Consider the following 20,667-nt stretch of genomic DNA (forward strand, 5'->3'; position numbering starts at 1 on the left):
AAACGTGTGGTTAGTGTCCTTTTAAGGTGGAGATGAACTGCAGACTGAGGTCCACTGGCGCCCTCTCTGCGGTGCTGGTATAGCCTTTTGTGTAAAGTTTCCTTAGTCTCACCTATGTAGTGTTCGTTACAGTTTTCCTGACATCTGATAGAATACACTACATTGCTCTGTTTGTAACTAGGGATCCTGTCCTTAGGGTGAACTAATTTCTGTCTCAAGGTGTTAACCGGTTTAAAGTAAACTGAGATTTTGTGCTGTCTGAAAGTCCTCTGTAGTTTTTCCCCTACCTCCTGCTAAATAAGGGAGAGACACTCCTCTTCTTTTTGTCTCCGTCTCCTGTCTGTCTCCTGTCCCAAACAAAGGACGACCGATCTCAGAAAATGAGGAGATGGGGAAGGGAAGGGAAAAAACCTCATTTCTTTTGACCCCCATACTGATACACTGGCAATATCACCCAAGTCAGCCTGAGGCATACAGTTTTACTTATGGTTAAATTTTAAACAAACTATTTCGGACATGTTATTTAAATAACGTTCACGTCTGAAATTTTATCAAATGAAAAATATCAGATATATGTTTTACTTTTAAATAATGCACTAATTTTGAAGGTTTTAGTGTGAACATGCTGTGTCCCAGGTGCATTATGGTGATCTCAGTAACATCGACAGAAGAAATGCATTTGAGACACTCTGGTCAGGCTCCACACAGACAACAGCATTAAACTCTTTTTATATTGTGCCTAAAACTCTCGTGAATATATTCTCCTGGGTTATAGACGTTGCTATTGTTTGTTTTATGTAAAAATGCCAGAAGAAGCCCAGGTTGCTTCTCCATTATTTTCAATTAGAATCATTGCAATTGATCCTGCTTGGTATTTAGTTCCTGCTTATGTCAAACACTGGTCCTGTGTCTTTGTTCCAGAGTAAATATATATAAGATGTCTGAAATTCAGTTTGTGTTTATTAAATTCCATGCATCTTAAACGTAGCAGACACGGATATCTGGAATTTTGTTTTGGTAAGTTTTCACGGTCTCTACTGCCATCTACTGGCTAGGAGTGTCATGGCAGCATGAGTGCCTGGATGTCAGTAGATGCAGTGTGTCTATTTATTTTGACCCCGGTTATATCAGATGGTTGGCAAATCAGTTCACAACTTGACTTTTTGGCTTTTTGCAAATGGCTTTTTTTTTTACCAATAAAAAAGGCATATTTTACAAAAGCACATTTATATGTAAAAACCAACACACACACACCTCACATTAACGTGTGGTTTTTACATGGAATGAATGAGTCAACCAATCAGTGTTAGCAGAGGCTCATTTACCCATATCCCTTTGGCATCTGTCTGTGTTTGCTACAAAACTTCAGAATGAGTGCATTATTTAAAATTAAAAGATATTGTTTATATCTTAACTTTGTACAAATGACAGAATTGACATTAATGGAGTTATTCTATCCGGAATAATTTGATGATTTTAAATCAAAACCATAACTCAAAACTGCTTATTTTCCAAGACCTCTGCCTCAATGCAGCACAGCTGTATTCAGTTAAGGAATAATGGCTTGTTTTGTATGTGTAGCGTTGAGCTTTGCTCCTCTCAGTTGCTTCACTGTTACAAAATACTCAAAAATATAAATGCAGCACTTTTGGTTTTGCTCCCATTTTGTATGAGATGAACTCAACGATCTAAAACTTTTTCCACATACACAATAGCACCATTTCCCTCAAATATTGTTCACAAACCAGTCTAAATCTGGGATAGTGAGCACTTCTCCTTTGCTGAGATAATCCATCCCACCTCACAGGTGTGCCATACCAAGATGCTGATTAGACACCATGATTAGTGCACAGGTGTGCCTTAGACTGTCCACAATAAAAGGCCACTCTGAAAGGTGCAGTTTATCACACAGCACAATGCCACAGATGTCGCAAGATTTGAGGGAATCGTGCAAATTGGCATGCTGACAGCAGGAATGTCAACCAGAGCTGTTGCTCGTGTATTGAATGTTCATTTCTCTACCATAAGCCATCTCCAAAGGCATTTCAGAGAATTTGGCAGTACATAACCAGCCTCACAACAGCAGACCCACGTGAAACCACACCAGCCCAGGACTCCACATCCAGCATGTTCACCTCCAAGATCGTCTGAGACCAGCCACCTCGGACAGCTGCTGAAACAATCGGTTTGCATAACCAAAGAATTTCTGCAAACTGTCAGAAACCGTCTCAGGGAAGCTCATCTGCATGCTCATCATCCTCATCGGGGTCTCGACTGACTCCAGTTCGTCGTCGTAACGACTTGAGTGGCAAATGCTCACATTCCGCTGGCGTTTGGCACGTTGGAGAGGTGTTCTCTTCACGGATGAATCCCGGTTCACACTGTTCAGGCAGATGGCAGACAGCGTGTGTGGCGTCGTGTGGGTGAGCGGGTTTTCTAATGTCAATGTTGTGGATCGAGTGGCCCATGCTGGCGGTGGGGTTATGGTATGGGCAGGCGTCTGTTATGGACGAAGAACACAGGTGCATTTTATTGATGGCAATTTGAATGCACAGAGATACCGTGACGAGATCCTGAGGACCATTGTTGTGCCATACATCCAAGAACATCACCTCATGTTGCAGCATTATAATGCATGGCCCCATGTTGCAAGGATCTGTACACAGTTCTTGGAAGCTGAAAATGTCCCAGTTCTTGCATGGCTGGCATACTCACCGGACATGTCACCCATTGAGCATGTTTGGGATGCTCTGGACCGGCGTATACGACAGCGTGTACGAGTTTCCTGCCATATCCAGCAACTTTGCACAGCCATTGAAGAGGAGTGGACCAACATTCCACAGGCCACAATTGACAACCTGATCAACTCTATGCAAAGGAGATGTGTTGCACTGCATGAGGCAAATGGTGGCCACACCAGATACTGACTGGTATCCCCCCCACCCCCCAATAAAACAAAACTGCAACTTTCAGAGTGGCCTTTTATTATGGGCAGTCTAAGGCACACCTGTGCACTAATCATGGTGTCTAATCAGCATCTTGATATGGCACACCTGTGAGGTGGGATGGATTATCTCAGCAAAGGAGAAGTGCTCACTATCACAGATTTAGACTGGTTTGTGAACAATATTTGAGGGAAATGGTGATATTGTGTATGTGGAAAAAGTTTTAGATCTTTGAGTTCATCTCATACAAAATGGGAGCAAAACCAAAAGTGTTGCGTTTATATTTTTGTTGAGTATATAGTAAACTGGAGTTTCCAGCAGGGTGCACAAAAACAGATGTGCTGACTCATTGTTTGGGTCTGTGGTTGCCTTTGATGCTACCAGAAGCTTTTGTTGTGTTAAAACTCAAAATTAGCTTGTTAGTAGTTACAAGTGTATTGGAGGCAATACTGAAAGTTATTGATTAGCTGTAGCTACTGATAAATTTTTGGGTGGTTTATCGGCTTAGCTTTAACAAAGATAACTTTTTGGTTAGCTGATTAGCAGTTATTGAAGCTAACATTTTGGTTAGCTGTGCCCACCACTGCTTATAGGCAGGACAGACAAACTATTTCATTTTAGGTTGTGAAATACTTTTTATACATTTTATTTTTAGACAGCGCTGAAAAATTTATCCGGTGGATTTACGTGGACAGTGTGAGATGTTTGGAAGTGTTGAACACAGAACCTCAATTAACATTACATGCTGTTAATGTGTTAGGAGATTCAAATTATCCAAAAATTCATACCTATTCTGTGCCTTATGAACCTGTAAAAATTTCAAATGTAGTAAGTTCCTTTGGCTGTTCCCTTGCTTTTTCCACTCAGGGTCGCCACAGCAGATCTAAGGTGGATCTGGATGTTGATTTGGCACGTTTTACTCTGGATGCCCTTCCTAGAACAACTCTGTATTACATGGAGAAATGTGGCAGGTGTGGGGTTTGAACTGGGACCCTTTTGCACTGAAACCAAGTACACTAACCACTTGGCCATCACCCCATGTGTAAATATTGTAAATATAAATTACTTAAATAAATGTACATAAATTTTTGCACAGATTAACAGTTTTTTGTGAAGCACTTAAAGTGTGTATCACTAGTAAATGAAATGTCAAATCAGCTATTTTAAATAAATAAAGAATTATGAAAATATTGGGGGCGCTCGTGCTTAGGCTCTGTCATCTTCGCAATTTTATAGCTTTTTTCCCTACATGAACTCACAACTTTTGCCCACCAGTCGTGAGAACCGTAGTGACAAACTGGCAATGTGGAATCTGACAATGATATCCATAAAGAACAAAGCAATGAACCAAAAGTCAGCAACTTCGACTGGCCGTGATACTGCTGATGAGATGAAGAAGACAGTGGAAGAGCAGCTGGATACAGTCGAGACACATTTGTCTGCCTTGCAGAACGAGCACAGTCAGACCGCACGTTTAGACGGAGGATGCGCTCTCAAGTGCACATGTTCATATCACATGGATGCTGGACTCGTACACAGCAGTGATGGAAATGTAACAGTGTGCATGCACCAGGGCTAAAATTAACAACGATGTACACACAGCATCCAGATAGCACGCTGTAACGATTTGCCCCGTCTAACTTTGTGCCCCACTTTAACCCTACTTTATGACAAAGTCTCGACGTTTTCAACCTGTCCAGAGAACTTACATCATTATCACTGCTGTCTACAGTATCTACCCCTGGATTCTAACGCGAAGTGTGTGTGTGTCTTTGTGCACCTTCAGGAAATCCAAAGGGAGCTATGTTGACTCATGGAAACATTGTAGCTGCCACCTCAGCCGTCATCAAATCGATGAGGTGAGTCGCTGAGTTAACAGTAACATAATCATTGACAGTTTAAATGAAAGGTTGAATCTAGGATCATTTAAATATGCACTTCTTTTGAGATTTTTTTCTTCAGGAGATGCTGAAAATGTGTCATTAGATATAAAATTGATTTGGTTTCTGGGGCTCCACGGGCCGTAGACCCCAGCTCCTGGGGAGCTGTACCCCCCAGACCCACTGCAAATTTTCCTCTGATTTCACAATTTTCATTTCACAGCCCTGAATAGGACTGGATCTATGCTGAGCACAGACAGACGGACAGATGCAAATCCTTCGCAATACTCGATGGCCATATTTTGATGGCCTCGGGTAAAAAATCTAAAGTAGAACTGAACTAACAATATACCAGCAATACAATCACAACAGCTGATGTAAATTGACACTTTCTGTAGAGAATTACATATTTTAGGAGGAAAATGCTCAAATGTAACTATTTGAAACACTCAGTCTGTATTTGAAATATAACACTGAACAATAAGTGGATTGTAATGTTCTGTGATTAAATTAGAATTTTTCTTTGTCTTATTTTTCAGTGGTATATTACATAACAATGTGAATTATAATAAAATATTATTATTACAATATGATGGATAATTAATAGTATTGTATGATTTATAGGTAGATTTAGATGGTTTTAGACTTTTTAATTTAAACCAGTAAATCTGGCCCATTATATGTATAATATATGCAATAATATAGTGTGTGTATATACAGTAATTGTTATGTTACCTAAAGACAGTAGCTTATTTTTGTCTCTTGCATCTTATTGCGCTTATATTTTTATATTTTATATTTATTTTATTTATTTTTATTTTATCTTTTTTATTTCATCTTTGCTGCGACTGACTGGTTGTCACCAATGATGTTTCGTTGTTTATTACAATGACAATAAACTCTCATATCTCTTATTTTGGATGATATCTTGAATTTGTCCCTTATTTGATGTGTTTGGACTATTTTAGTAAATGTTGCGTTTTTATAATTAATCTTTAACCTCTTATGTCACATACCTTCATGATGCTGTATAATTCTTTAAAAACTACATGGTTATCATTGTTATATTGGACGGCATCTTGAATTTGACCATGGTCTACATGTAGGATCATATCAAAAACCATTTAATTGAATTGCTGGTGTCCTAAAATGGTCTCATGTGTATTTCTACTACTCTGTGAAACAAATTATTACAACCCCAATTCCAATGAAGTTGGGACGCTGTGTAAAATGTAAATAAAAACTGAATATAATGATTTGCAAATCCTCTTCAACCTATATTCAGTTGAATACACCACAAAGACAAGTTATTTAATGTTCAAACTGATAAACTTTATTGATTTTGTGCAAATATTTGAAATGGATGCCTGCAACAAGTTTCATAAAAGTTGGGACAGTGGTATGTTTACCACTGTGTTACATCACCTTTCCTTCTAACAACACTCAATAAGCATTTGGGAACTGAGGACAGTAATTGTTGAAGCTTTGTAGGTGGAATTCTTTCCCATTCTTGCTTGATATACGACTTCAGTTATTCAACAGTCCGGGGTCACCATTGTCGTATTTTGCGCTTAATCATACGCCACACATTTTCCGTGGACGACAAGTCTGGACTGCAGGCAGGCCAGTCTAGTACCCGCACTCTTTTACTGTGAAGCCACACTGTTGTAACATGTGCAGAATGTGGCTTGGCATTGTGATGCTGAAACACATCCCCATACCATCACAGATGCTGGCTTTTGAGAACTTTGCGTTGGTAACAATCTGGATGGTTTTTTCCTCTTTTGTCCAGAGGACACAACGTCCATGATTTCCAAAAACAATTTGAAATGTGGACTTATCAGACCACAGCACACTTTCCCACTTTTTGGTTTGCGTCTGCCCATTTCAAATGAGCTCGGGCCCAGAGAACGCGGCGTTTCTGAATGTTGTTGATGTATGGATTTTGCTTTGCATGGTAGAGTTTTATCTTACACTTGTAGATGTAGCAATGAACTGTGTTAACTGACAATGGTTTTCTGAAGTGTTCCTGAGCCCATATTGTAAGATCCTTTACACAATGATTAAATATCTTGTTTTTGTGGGGTCTTCAATTGAATATAGGTTGAAGAGGATTTGCAAATCATTATATTCAGTTTTTATTTACATTTTACACAACGTCCCAACTTCATTGGGCTTGGGGTTGTACTGTAGCATGTTTCTCTCCCCCCCCCCCCACCCCCTCGGTTTTGGCAGCCATGCTGGCCACCATCTTGAATTAGAGCATGGTGGATCAATGGATCTCGTGCCAACTGATCTCATTGAATTTGTCAATTTTTAAAATGGCTATATACAAATTTTCATGCTTTCATCACAAAATTCTCATTATTGCTGAGTGGGGTTGGGTATCGAGAACCAGCTCTTTTCGAGTATCATTAAGAAATGATTCGATCCACTGATACCAATCCCTTATTGGTCCTTTAGAGCAGCCGTTGTTTTTGAGGTGGTTTGTCGGGGAAATGATCATTCCTCTACGTTGATTACAGGCCCTACAGCGGCTCTGTAATCGACCGTTTCTGCAGCACGACTCCACTTTGAAGAGTGAACCATTGAAGCAATGCTTCGATCCCCTAGCGCGTTGGTTCTTTGATTCGCTGCTCTTCAGAAATGGCAAGTCTGCTTCTCAACCCCTTTCAAAGCCATTAAAATATCGTGAGTCACTTTTGTGTGGATTAAAGTCACTAACTGGGACTCTTGTCTTGTTGCAGTCAAGAAATGAGAATCGTCCTCCGTTCTGTTGCACAGCTCCAAACGCTGCACTGCTCTCTGCTGAGACAGAGTCGGAATTAATAACTTCAAAATGAATTGCCGCTTTAAATAAAATGACACCTCTTACAAACGTTGTAATACAGACAAGAAACTACAATCGACTAAAACATTTTTTTTCTCCCAAAATGAGACATTCTGCATTCTTTTTGAATTGCATCCTGATGTGCAGCACAGCAGCTGCAAGAGCTCAGCTCAGACGTATGGAAAGACATTCATGCCAATAATGTCTGAAAGGAAATGCTTTTGGCAATAACTACACATTTTGTTTATTTCTATTTATGTCCAGAGATCAAGGATCCACCATGTAAAGTTTATTATGTCCAAAGTTTATGGATCCAGTGACCAATTTCATATTTATTTACTTTAAGACTCAATAAAATGTTGTTCAATTTCAATTCAATTTAATCGGCTTATAAAGCACCAAATCACAACAAAAACCATCTCAAGGCGCCTCACACAGAAAACAGTTCAACATAAAAAATTAAAATAAATAAATAAAAATTGAAAAATTAAAATACATAACTAAAAACAGAAGTAAAAGAATAAAACAGATAAAAAATAAAAACTATTCATATGAAATAAAATAAAAATAGGCTTTAAGTCTTGAAATAAAAATGTCCACAGACTCCGACTGCCTCACGGTCGCAGGAAGATCGTTCCACAGAGCGGGTGCACGATAAGAAAAAGCTCTTTGACCCACTGACATAGAAAATCTGTAAAGCCTACTTTTAGTACACAAAAACTTCACAAGAGGTATCGATAAGGGAATCAATAAGAAATCGGATCGATAAGCAGAATCGATAATGGTATCGATATCGATAAAATCTTATTGATACCCATCCCATTGCTGAGTTCTGACTGGTAACAGCTGCACTAGTACAAACATTAACATTTCTTCTTTGTGTGTGTGTTTGTCTGTATATATGTGTGTTTGTGCTTGTCTTTGTATGTTTGTGTTCCTTTGTGTATGTGGTCATGTTTTAGGGTAGCTGTCCATTGGGTCCCAGTGACGTCCATATTTCTTACCTCCCCTTGGCTCATATGTTTGAGAGGGTAGTACAGGTATGCTCCCACAGTTCCTTTAGTCACCTGCTGTTATTGGTCTAGAAGACAAGTCAGATGTTCTGTGTGTGTGTGTGTGTGTGTGTGTGTGTGTGTGTGTGTGTGTGTGTGTGTGTGTGTGTGTGTGTGTGTGTGTGTGTGTGTGTGTGTGTGTGTGTGTGTGTGTGTGTGTGTGTGTGTGTGTGTGTGTGTGTGTGTGTGTAAAACACATTTCATCACACACTGAACAGTTATGGTCATTTCTCACTGCTTTCCCTCTCTTGTCCTCCTAACATTTCTGACAGGACATGATGTTCCTCCATGGTGCCAGCATGGGCTTTTTTCAGGGGGATCTTCATTTGTTGAAGGACGACATGATCATATTGAAACCTACTGTGTTCCCTGTTGTTCCCAGATTGCTGAACAAAATGTATGATAATGTAAGTGTTTGACAGTCAGGTTTATCAAACTGAAGTCAAATTCCTTGTATTCTGTGGATACTTGGTGAATAAAAGCAATTCTGATTCTGATCGTGCACGTCAAGATGGCAGTGCTTGGTTTTTCGCTGTCTCACTAGTCCTTTATATTGTTTTACTGTTTAAGTACAACCCCAATTCCAATGAAGTTGGGACGTTGTGTAAAATGTAAATAAAAACAGAATACAATGATTTGCAAATCCTCTTCAACCTATATTCAACTGAATACACCACAAAGACATTTAATGTTCAAACTGATAAACGTTTTTGTTTTTGTGAAAATAATTTGCTCATTTTGAAATGGATACCTGCAACACATTTCAAAAATGTTGGGACGGGGCAACAAAAGACTGGGGAAATTGATGAATGCTTAAAGAACACCTGTTTGGAATCATGGCACCAGGTGAACAGGTTAATTGGAAACAGGTGAGTGTCATGATTGGGTATAAAAGGAACATCCCCAAAAGGCTCAGCTGTTCACAAGCAAAGATGGGGTGAGGATCACCACTTTGTGAACAATTGCATGAAAAAATAGTCCAACAGTTTAAGATAATTCTTCAGCGTTCAATTGCAAGGAATTCAGGGATTCCATCATCAACAGTCCACAATATAATCAGAAGATTCAGAGAATCTGGAGAACTTTCTACACGTAAGTGGCAAAGCTGAAAGCCAACATTGAATGCCCGTGATCTTCGATCCCTCAGGCGGCACTGCATTAAAAACCAACATCATTGTGTAAAGAATCTTACCTCATGGGCTCAGGAACACTTCAGAAAACCATTGTCAGTTAACACAGTTCGTCGCTACATCTACAAGTAAGGTTGGGTAGGATTACTTTGAAATGTAATCCAAAAGTAATCAGATTACAAGTAATCCAAATGTATGTACATACATACATGTAATCCACATGTATTCTTTCAAAGTAATCCTACCCTACCCTGTCTACAAGTGCAAGTTAAAACTCTACCATGCAAAGTGAAAGCCATACATCAACAACATCCAGAAAAACCGATGCCTTCTCTCGGCCCGAACTCATTTGAAATGGACAGACGCAAAGTGGAAAAGTGTGCTGTGGTCTGATGAGTCCACATTTCAAATTGTTTTTGGAAATCATGGATGTTGTGTTCTCCAGACAAAAGAGGAAAAAGACCAGATTGTTACCAGCGCAAAGTTCAAAAGCCAGCATCTGTGATGGTATGGGGGTGTGTTAGTGCCCATGGCATGGGCAACTTACACATCTGTGATGGCACCATCAATGCTGAAATGTACATCCAGGTTTTGGAGCAACACATGCTGCCATCCAAGCAACGTCTTTTTCATGGACGTCCCTGCTTACTGTATTTCAGCAAGACAATGCCAAGCCACATTCTGCACGTGTTACAACAGCATGGCTTCATAGTAAAAAAGTGCGGGTACTAGACTGGCCTGCCTGCAGTCCACACCTGTCGCCAATTGAAAATGTGTGGCTCATTATGAAGCGCAAAATACGACAACAGAGACCCCGGACTGTTGGAACAACTGAAGTCGTACGTTGCGACTTAGTTGTTGGGAAAGAATTCCACCTACAAAGCTTCAACAGCTAGTGTCCTCAGTTCCCAAATGCTTATTGAGTGTTGTTAGAAGGAAAGGTGATATAACACAGTGGTAAACATACCACTGTCTCAGCTTTTTTTTAACGTGTTGCAGGCATCCATTTCAAAATGAGCAAATATTTGCATAAAAACAATAAAGTTTATCAGTTTGAACATTAAATATCTTGTCTTTGTGGTGTATTCAATTGAATATAGGTTGAAGAGGATTTGAAAATCATTGTATTCTGTTTTTATTTACATTTTACACAAAATCCCAACTTCACTGGAATTTGGGTTGTACTTTTCATACATTTGTTTTATTGATATAAATGAAGTAATGCTCAAGAAGCTCAAGTCATCTTACATTGTATATATATATATATATATATATATATATATAACAAATGTTTATGGTAATGTTGTTCTATTGTGTACTGGCAGATCTTTGGGCAGGCCAACACGTCTGTGAAGCGATGGCTACTGGGTTTTGCCTACAGGCAGAAAAAAGCAGAGCTAATGAAAGGCATCATCAGGAGAGACAGTGTCTGGGATCATCTCATCTTCAAGAAGGTCCAGGTAGACTGAGCAAGAATGGAGTGGTTCTTGACGTTACATTAGACACCCTGAGGGTTTGTGGACTACAAGGTCAAGGTCAAATTAGAGATCTTCATCTGGTGTCTGCAACGATATCTTGAAAATGCAAAATGCAATTTCAGTCAAACTCGATGCATAAATTCAGTCTTCTCACAATGTAGGTCGAGGTAATAGGTCTGAGGTCAAATTCAAATGAGAGGCCATTGTCTAAAAATACATTAATGGCCATAAAGTATCTCATAAACTGCTTGAGACACTGAAACACATCAACCTCTGCTTTCCTGGGATGAATAACATAACACAACTCTGGCATCAGTGGCATCAAGCAAAGATATAAAAAAAATTAAATAAATAAATTAACTGGTGGTGAAGTTCTTCAATCATCTGGATGGCTTGTTGATTTGGAGCAGGCTTTATGGCAGATGGCCTTTTTAATGCAACATGGAGAGTGAGCATGGGTGGGCTTTGAAGCTGGTACATTCTTTCTGGGAGACAAAAGTCCTAAATGCTGTTCCGTCATGCTCAAGTGTCACAATTAATTTGTGTTTTGACTTTAGCATCTTTAACTGAGACTAGATTTATTTTGAACCAAACTTCATTAACATTATGTTAGATTGTCTTCACTTGTAAAACCAATCAGTCAGAGCTGCACCGAAGTAATTCTCTGACTAAAATCTCAATAGTTTCACAGTGCTTGTAGCTTTCAGGACTTGGGGGGACTTTTCCTGAAAAACAGAACTTGAGATAAAGATCTGCACAGACCAAAGTCAGATTACCAGACCAGAGAATTAAAAAGCAAAAAACAGCTTGGTTTATGATATAACCAGGTGGAGCACATTTTAATTTTGTTCACTATTTACATTCAGCTGAAGTATTACGATGAGTAGATGAACACGCTGTTGTTGGTCTACTTCAATCATCAAGTGCTCTCATGGCAAATGTTCAGACCTGTAAAACACAACTTGTCTGTAATTTTGCAGTAATGATTGGAACAATGTTGTCAGCTCCTGTAATGATATTTGACCCATATGTATTTGTAATATAGATTTAAACTTTGTAAAATTGAAGAACAAGAACTTAATGAATATTTTTACTGTAGTCTCATGTACAAGCCTGATATCGATGGATTTATATTGTAACAAAGATAAACTGGTCGACAGTGTCAGTGAAGCAAATGATCAAACTGTTGATGTAGTGTACTGCCCTCTACAGGTGAGCCTCGGAGGCCGTGTTCGGCTAATGTTTGTTGGAGCTGCTCCCATCTCTCCTGCTGTCCTCACCTTTATGAGAGCTGCAATCGGCTGTCATGTAATGCACAAACACACACAAAATTGACTGCACTCACCATGTTTTAAATCAATCAAATCAATTCAAATCAATTTTATTTATATAGCGCCAAATCACAACAAACAGTTGCCCCAAGGCGCTTTATATTGTAAGGCAAAAGCCATACAATAATTACAGAAAAACCCCAATGGTCAGAACGACCCCCTGTGAGCAAGCACTTGGCGACAGTGGGAAGGAAAAACTCCCTTTTGACAGGAAGAAACCTCCAGCAGAACCAGGCTCAGGGAGGGGCAGTCTTCTGCTGGGACTGGTTGGGGCTGAGGGGAGAGAATCAGGAAAAAGACATGCTGTGGAAGAGAGCAGAGATCAATCACTAATTAAAAATAAAGTAAAATCAATCACTAATTTTGCACTTCTTTGTGTTGAGCTCATGTTTGTTTTTTTCTGTAATTCACATTCACACACACTCATCTTCAGCTGCTTATCCAAGATCGGATCCCAGCAGTCATAGGGCGTGAGGCAGGGTACACCCTGGACAGGACGCCAGTTTATCGCAGGTCCACATACAGACAAACAGCCGGCAGCCGGAGCATCTGGATGGAATCCACGCAGACACAGGGAGAACATGTAAACTCCACACAGAAAGGCCAGAGGTGGGACTCGATCCCATGACCTTCTTGCTGTGAGGCAGCAGTGCTAACTGCTAGGCCACCGTGCTGCCCTTCTGTAATTCAAATGATTAGTTTAAAACAACAACACAGTGCAGTTATTTTTACATCATTGCAACACCAGTCAATTTATTTGTTTTAAATGGACAGCACTTTTTTTTTTTGTTTAAGTTATGAAACCACAACATACTTTTTCAACAATCAACTGTTTGGATTTTGAGACATTGTGTCGTGGGCTGCCTTTGTACTCTCCCTGTCTGTCCTTTTGCATGTAGTTTATCTGTTTCCCCTCCATGTGGTGCACAGCTGAGGAACACCTGTGATTCATCTACTCCTCTCACCTGTGATTCTTCTGCTCCTGATTATGAGCGGGGTATTTAAACTCAACTTTGAGCTCATGCTTTCTAGATATCGCTCCTGATCACTCCAGAATCCCACATTCGAGTCTGATGCGAGAACCTTCCGAGAGATTTCCCTGAGACCCCCTTAGCGTGAATTCTGAGCTTGCTGCAGCTTCTCTCCAAGGTAACCTGGCCGCTCTGTTTCCCATAATAGAGTACTCTGACCTTTGGTGTTTCCAGATGCCTTCCTGTGCAGCTTCCATGCCACAACGTCTACTGGCTCCACGCCACGACCTGCAAACTACTATGTCACTTTAGGAACAATCAGCTGTGCTGCTGTTGATCCGCAGCCTGCCTCAGAGCGAGCCGCTCTGCTCCTGTCAGCTAAGTTCCCGTTCGTCTTTGTGAGTTCCTGAGATTCCACTCTCATGCAGCTCCTGTCTGTGACTACATCTGTTTATTCCAAGAACTATATGAACTGTGTGCAGAAGTATTAAGAACTTCCAAGTCATTCCCGAAGCCGAGTTCCAGCTAAATTGAACTGCGTCATTCGACGCACTACTGCTTAATTGCATTACTGACCTCTGAACATTCCTGAACTGTGAACATTCCTGAACTGACCTGACCTCTAGTGTTATGAGTGCATTCACTCACCGTTGTCTCCTCCAGAACTCCGTCCTCTGCTCTGTTTTGCGGACATCTGGCTCCGTTTCCTGTCCTGTCCTGCCCTGAATTCCAACCAGTCCTTACTCTCCAAACCTGGTTCCGTGTGCGCTGCAGCTCCTGGCTTCCACTGCTCAGAGCCGGGCCCTTCTTCACTCTCCAGGCTCCCATACCAGCTTCAGCATTATTACTTTTGTTGCACCAATATTGTACAACCCCAATTCCAATGAAGTTGGGATGTTGTGTAAAATGTAAATAAAAACACAATACAATGAATACAATGATTAGAATACAATGATTTGCAAATCCTCTTCAACCTATATTCAACTGAAAACACCATAAAGACAAGATATTTAATGTTCAGACTGATAAACTTTAATTGTTTTTGTGCAAATATTTGCTCATTTTGAAATGGATGCCTGCAACATGTTTCAAAAAAGCTGGAACGGTGGTATGTTTACCACTGTGTTACATCACCTTTCCTTCTAACAGCACTCAATAAGCTCTAGGGAACTGAGGACACTAATTGTTGAAGTTTTGGTGGAATTCTTTCCCATTCTTGTTTGATGTACAACTTCAGTTGTTCAACAGTCCGGGGTATCAGTTGTCATATTTTGCGCTTCATTAGGAGCCACACATTTTCAATGGGTGACAGGTCTGGACTGCAGGCAGGCCAGTCTAGTACCGGCACTCTTTTACTACGAAGCCACGCTGTTGTAACACGTGCAGAATGTAGCTTGGCATTGACTTGCTGAAATAAGCAGGGACGTCCCTGAAAAAGACGTTGCTTGGATGGCAGCATGTGTTGCTCCATAACCTGGATGTACCTTTCAGCATTGGTGCCATCACAGATGTGTAAGTTGCTCATGCCATGGACACTAACACACCTCCATACCATCACAGATGTTGGCTTTTGAACTTTGCCCTGGGAACAGCCTGGATGGTCTTTTTCCTCTTTTGTCTGAAGGAGACGATGTCCATGATTTCCAAAAACAATTTGAAATGTGGACTCATCAGACCACAGCACACTTTTCCACTTTGTGTCTGTCCATTTCAAATGAGCTCAGGCCCAGAGAAGGCGGCGGCATTTCTGGATGTTGTTGATGTATGGCTTTCACTTTGCATGGTAGAGTTTTAACTTGCACTTGTAGATGTAGCGACGTACTTTGTTAACTGACAGTGGTTTTCTGAAGTGTTCCTGGGCCTATGCAGTAATGGGCCTTTCACACTGAACACGTTGGAAGAGTCAAATGCGTCAAAAATCGGTCTAAAAAGCATTATTTTCAATGAGACGCGTTGTTTTTTAGATGCGTCAGAAGTGTCATGTCAAAAGCCGAGCTAAAGCAATGCTTCTGACAGGAGTGCGCATTGCCGCTTGTCGGCAGGCTGACGGGGTCAAAGTTCAACCCAATCCAACTTTCGACACTCTGAGCTGCGACGTACCTTCGCGCTGTCCAATAGGAACGAGTGGCAGAAACGAGTGGCAGAAACCACTGATCTGTACAAAACAGAAACGTGTCACAGGACTGCTCATTTATGGAGCAGTTTTCTGAAGAAAAACCCTTGCAAATGTTTTTTTGTTGTTGTTGTTTGTTACCTCAAAATTCCTGATTACTATTAAAAAAGTTTAGAACACTTGTAATTAAAATAGCTAAATAAATCAACAAATGGTTCTTTACAAACCTTTCATCTGTAAATTAAAACCACCTGTTATTTCAGATTAATTACTTGTTTAACATAAGGAACCTCGGACATTTATTTTTAGACAAATAAAATAACATGGAAATTTGTACATTTTTTTAGTCTGGTAGATTAGTTATATCTCATTTCAACCAGAAAAGCAGACATTGTAAATAAATACAAATGTTTATTATAAATGCAACAGGAAATAATTTAACAATGACTGCAGTGTGATTGTAAAGCAGGATTTCTGTGACATAAACCTCATGATGAATTTTTTTAGTCATTTCAACTTGTAATTTTGTCAAAATATGTAAATGTTATCAGGACAGAGTCATTTCTAAAATATGAATTTGAGCACAATAAGTGGAGAGCTTCTACCTGTGCAAATGTCTTTTGACTTTTATTCGTGGACATTTTTAATGATCCGTTCATTTATTGTTAAAATATAAAATTAAACAGCTTTTTAAAAAATAATAAAATAGTTGCTGTTCAAAGAGCCTTTTATTTAGAAGCAGGTGATGTTATGCTGAATTCTCAGGAGCAGATGAAGGTCTCTTCTGCAGCTTTGAACTCTGGTGGTGTTGCTGAAGAGCAGAGATGTTTTCTTTCGACTGGACTTCGTGGTGTTCAGCTCATCAGTGGAAGTTTGGTTGTCTGCACAGCAAATGTTCCTGATTGGGACAAATAAAAATATTTCTTTAAATATAAACACTAAACAGTTCATATATGAAAAAAAGAAAAAAAAAATGGAAAAAAATGATGGGAAAAAAAAAACCACCCGAAAAAAAAAGTTATTTAAAGTTGAGCTTTTGTGGTCTCCGAAAAAAGCTACAGCTTTATTTGGTAAAAATAAAAAAGACTGAACCATTTACAAATTAAAGCTTTCACTCAGATCAAATGTGCTAAAAGGCTAAGCTAACGTTAGCCGATCATTAAACATTCACAGCAGTACAGTAAACGTCACATTTTATTTTTATTATTATTATTCTCACCTCGATAAAGCTGCAGAACTAAACTCTGTTGGGCAAACTAGGACTTCGCATATATCCAAAAAGTGGGAGATTTCGGACTGAGTGGGTTTGCTCCATCACCCCGGCTGCCTGCCTCGCTCTGCCCAGTGATGATGCGTGAAGGCTGGCTTCTCCGTGTGGGTCGGTCCGCTGGTGGTTCAATATCAGAGTTCATACAGTTCTTGGAAATAGTTTTTGGTACTAGTTCTTGGAAACAGTTCTTAGTCATGCACAGTCACAAACAGGAGCAGCGTGAGAATGGGCTTTCACAGACATGAAGGAACTTAACTGAAGTGTGGCAGAGCTACGCGCTGTGTAGCTGATAGCCAGAGAGTTCCAAAGTGATGTAGTGCAGAGAGTGGCCAGGTTGCCTTAAGATAAGCTGTGGAAAGTTCAGATGTCAGAGCACATGGAAGCGTCAGTGTAGACAAGGTCATGGATTTCTCATGGAGAGACATGTAGAATCCGGCAGTGACTGATTTCAAAGCCTGGGTTTAATTGATGAGCCGCAGATGAGCCTCAAGTGCGAGTAGCAGGTGTCCCTCGGCTTTGCAGCACGCCACGTGGAGGGAAAACAGACAAACTACACACAAGAGGTTAAAAAGGGAAAGGCTGGCCACAACAGTACCCCCCCCCCCCCAAACAGGAGCCTCCCGGTGACCCAACAGTGCAACCAGGAGAGAGTCTGCAGCAGATCCAAGTAGGAGGAAGAGAGGGTTCAGGCAGACAGAGGTCTCTTGTGTGTCCAGGCTTGGGTCAGGACCCACGAAAAGCAAGGATGCTCCGTAGGGATGGAGGCAGACTGGAGGTGAAAGCTAACCCAATATGGGACCACGGGCGTCCCTTAACCGGGAGTGGCCAGAGAAAACTGGCACAGGGCCGGTGCGGAGCTTTACCACGAGCACATACTGTGCAGGCTTGAACATTGCTTCGGACATCTGTTTGGCGAGAGGATCACCAGCAACGTCGACGGATTACGTCTAGAGTTTGGTGAACTCCTGGGTGACAGACTAATTTAGATGAGTCGAAAAATTGGATTACGTCAGACCGGGCTTTAGGTGGCAGGAATGTGCATCCAGGAAGTTCCCCGCCAGGATCCGGGTGGCGGACTAGAGCTTCCTGGACAATCTTTTTGACCTCCCATATCAGGGCCCCCACGGCCGTGGACTGAGGGACAATAAGAACCGGGGTCTCAGGTGTAGTGGTGGAGGTAGTGGATTGGAAGAGCCTGGGGGAAGCATCGGGCTTGCTGTTCCTCTTCCCTGGCCGATAGGTTATGGAAAAGTTAAAAATAAAAATAGTACCCACCTGGCTTTTCCGGGAGTTTAACCGTTTAGCTGTTCTGATGTACTCAAGGTTTTTGTGGTGTGTCCACACTACAAAGGGCACTGCAGCTCCCTCCAGCCAATGCCTCCACTCTGTCAGGGCTTCTTTAACTGCTAAAAGCTCTCAGTTGCCTACATCATAGTTTTTCTTGGCGGGTGTTAAGCGCCAAGAATAGAAGGCACACTGGTGCATCCTGTTGTCCCCATCAGCCAGCTGAGATAACTCTGCACCTACCCATAACTCAGAGGCGTCTACCTCCACAATAAATTGCTTCTCTGGGTCAGGTTGGGTGAGTACTGGTGCTGTGGAGAAACGTTGTTCCAACAGGTTGAATGCAGTGTCAGCTTGTGGTGACTAGGGCTGCAACGATTAGTCAAGTAATTTGAATAATTTGATTACAAAAAACGTTCGAGGCAAATTCTGTGCCTCGACGCTTCATTTAATGTTGTAGTACATATGCCAGGCCTGCGTGTGGCGCTGTAATGTCCCCAGAAAAACAAACAGAAGAAGATTGTTGCATGTGCACAGCCTGTGTAAGAGATAACCAAATTAGCACCAAAGCTACAGCTTTCCTATGTGACATACAGAGTAAGTTAATCAGAATCAGAATCAGAAGAAGTTTATTGCCATTGCCAATGAACAGGATTCACAGACTAGGAATTTGCTTCGATATAATGGTGCAACATTAAACAGAGAGCAGTATAAAATACTAAGATAAAATATACAATATGTGCCAAAATAAGACAAAATATAAGATAAAAAATGACGTATGAAATATGAAAGGCTGTGTGCAACAGAAAAACAGAAAGAAACAGAAAAAAAACAGTGCAGTGGGAGGAGTGCAATTAAAACCAAAGTACATTGTCTAAAGTGACCCGTGATAAAATGATAAAGTGACAGAGTTAAGGTTAAGGTGACTGAGTTATGAGGTGTTCATGAGTCTGACGGCAGAGGGGAAGAAACTGTTCTTATGGCGGGAGGTTCTGGTCCGGATGGGCCGTAGCCTCCTGCCCGAGGGGAGTGGTTTGAATAGACTGTGTGCAGGGTGAGAAGGGTCAGTTGTGATCCGACCTGCTCGGCCCAGAGTCCTGGAGACGTGCAGGTCGTGGAGAGATGGAAGGCTACAGCCGATCACCTTCTCAGCAAAGGCCACAATGCGCTGCAGTCTGTGTCTGTCCTTGGCTGTGGCCCCGCCGTACCACACCGTGATGGAGGAGCAGAGGATGGACTCGATGATGGCCATGTAGAACTGCACCATCAGCTGGACAGGCAGCTTGGCTTTCTTCAGCTGCCGCAGGAAGTACATCCTCTGCTGGGCCTTCTTGATGAGGGAGCTGATGGTTGACTCCCACTTGAGGTCCTGGGTGATGGTGGTGCCAAGGAAGCGGTGACAGTCCACAGTAGTGATGGGGCTGTGGGTGAGGGCAAGGGAGGGCGTGGGGGCTGTGGCTTTCCTGAAGTCCACGATCATCTTCACTGTTTTCTGGGTGTTGAGCTCCAAGTTGTTGCTGCTACACCAGGTCACCAGCCGGTCCACCTCCCTCCTGTAGGCGGACTCATCCCCATCCGAAATGAGTCCGATGAGGGTGGTGTCGTCCGCAAACTTGATGAGCTTACGGAGTCGTGGCTGGAGGTGCAGCAGTTAGTGTACAGGGAGAAGAGCAGAGGGGAAAGGACACAGCCCTGTGGAGATCCTGTGCTGAGAGCCCGAGTGTTCGAAACATTCTTTCCCAGCCTCACATGCTGACTCTGGTCCGTCAGGAAGTCTGTGATCCACCTGCAGGTGGAGTCGGGCACGTGGAGCAGAGAAAGCTTGTCCTGGAGCAAAGCCGGAAGGATGGTGTTGAATGCAGAGCTGAAGTCCACAAACAGGATCCTAGCGTAGGTCCCTGGGGAGTCCAGGTGCTGCAGGATGGAGTGCAGGGCCAGGTTTATGGTGTCATCTACAGACTTGTTGGCTCTGTAGGCAAACTGCAGGGGGTCCAGGAGGGGGTCGGTGATGGACTTCAGGTGGGATAGAACCAGATGTTCGAAGGTCTTCATGACTACAGATGTGAGAGCCACAGGCCTGTAGTCATTAAGTCCAGTGATGCGTGGTTTCTTGGGGACTGGAACTATAATGGAGGACTTGAAGCAGACTGGAACATGGCATGACTCCAGGGAGGTGTTGAAGATCCCCGTGAAGAATGGGGCCAGCTCATCAGCACAGTGTCTCAGGGTGGCAGGAGAGACACAGTCTGGGCCTGGGGCCTTACGTGGATTCAGCCTTTTGAAGTGTCTTCTCACGCCCTCCTCTTGGAAGGAGAGGGCAACGGGGAGGGGGGGGGTGGAGGTCCATGGTGTTTGAATATCCAGTTGTGTGGGGGGTGGGGAG

General features: G+C 41.8%; 1 protein-coding gene across 1 annotated transcript in view; it reads left to right on the forward strand.

Annotated features, from left to right (window-relative positions):
* Nucleotides 1–20,667, forward strand: part of LOC117521012 (long-chain-fatty-acid--CoA ligase 1-like) — a 124,459-nt gene that overhangs the window by 95,000 nt on the left and 8,792 nt on the right. Inside the window, exons 11-14 of the mRNA XM_034182345.1 lie at nucleotides 8,618–8,695; nucleotides 8,980–9,114; nucleotides 11,163–11,297; nucleotides 12,528–12,623. Of these exons, the coding sequence (XP_034038236.1) occupies nucleotides 8,618–8,695; nucleotides 8,980–9,114; nucleotides 11,163–11,297; nucleotides 12,528–12,623 (444 nt within the window). The remainder of the gene's footprint in view (nucleotides 1–8,617; nucleotides 8,696–8,979; nucleotides 9,115–11,162; nucleotides 11,298–12,527; nucleotides 12,624–20,667) is intronic.

The sequence above is a fragment of the Thalassophryne amazonica genome, chromosome 11, assembly GCF_902500255.1.
Source record: "Thalassophryne amazonica chromosome 11, fThaAma1.1, whole genome shotgun sequence".
In the NCBI taxonomy this organism is placed as follows: Eukaryota; Metazoa; Chordata; class Actinopteri; order Batrachoidiformes; family Batrachoididae; genus Thalassophryne; species Thalassophryne amazonica.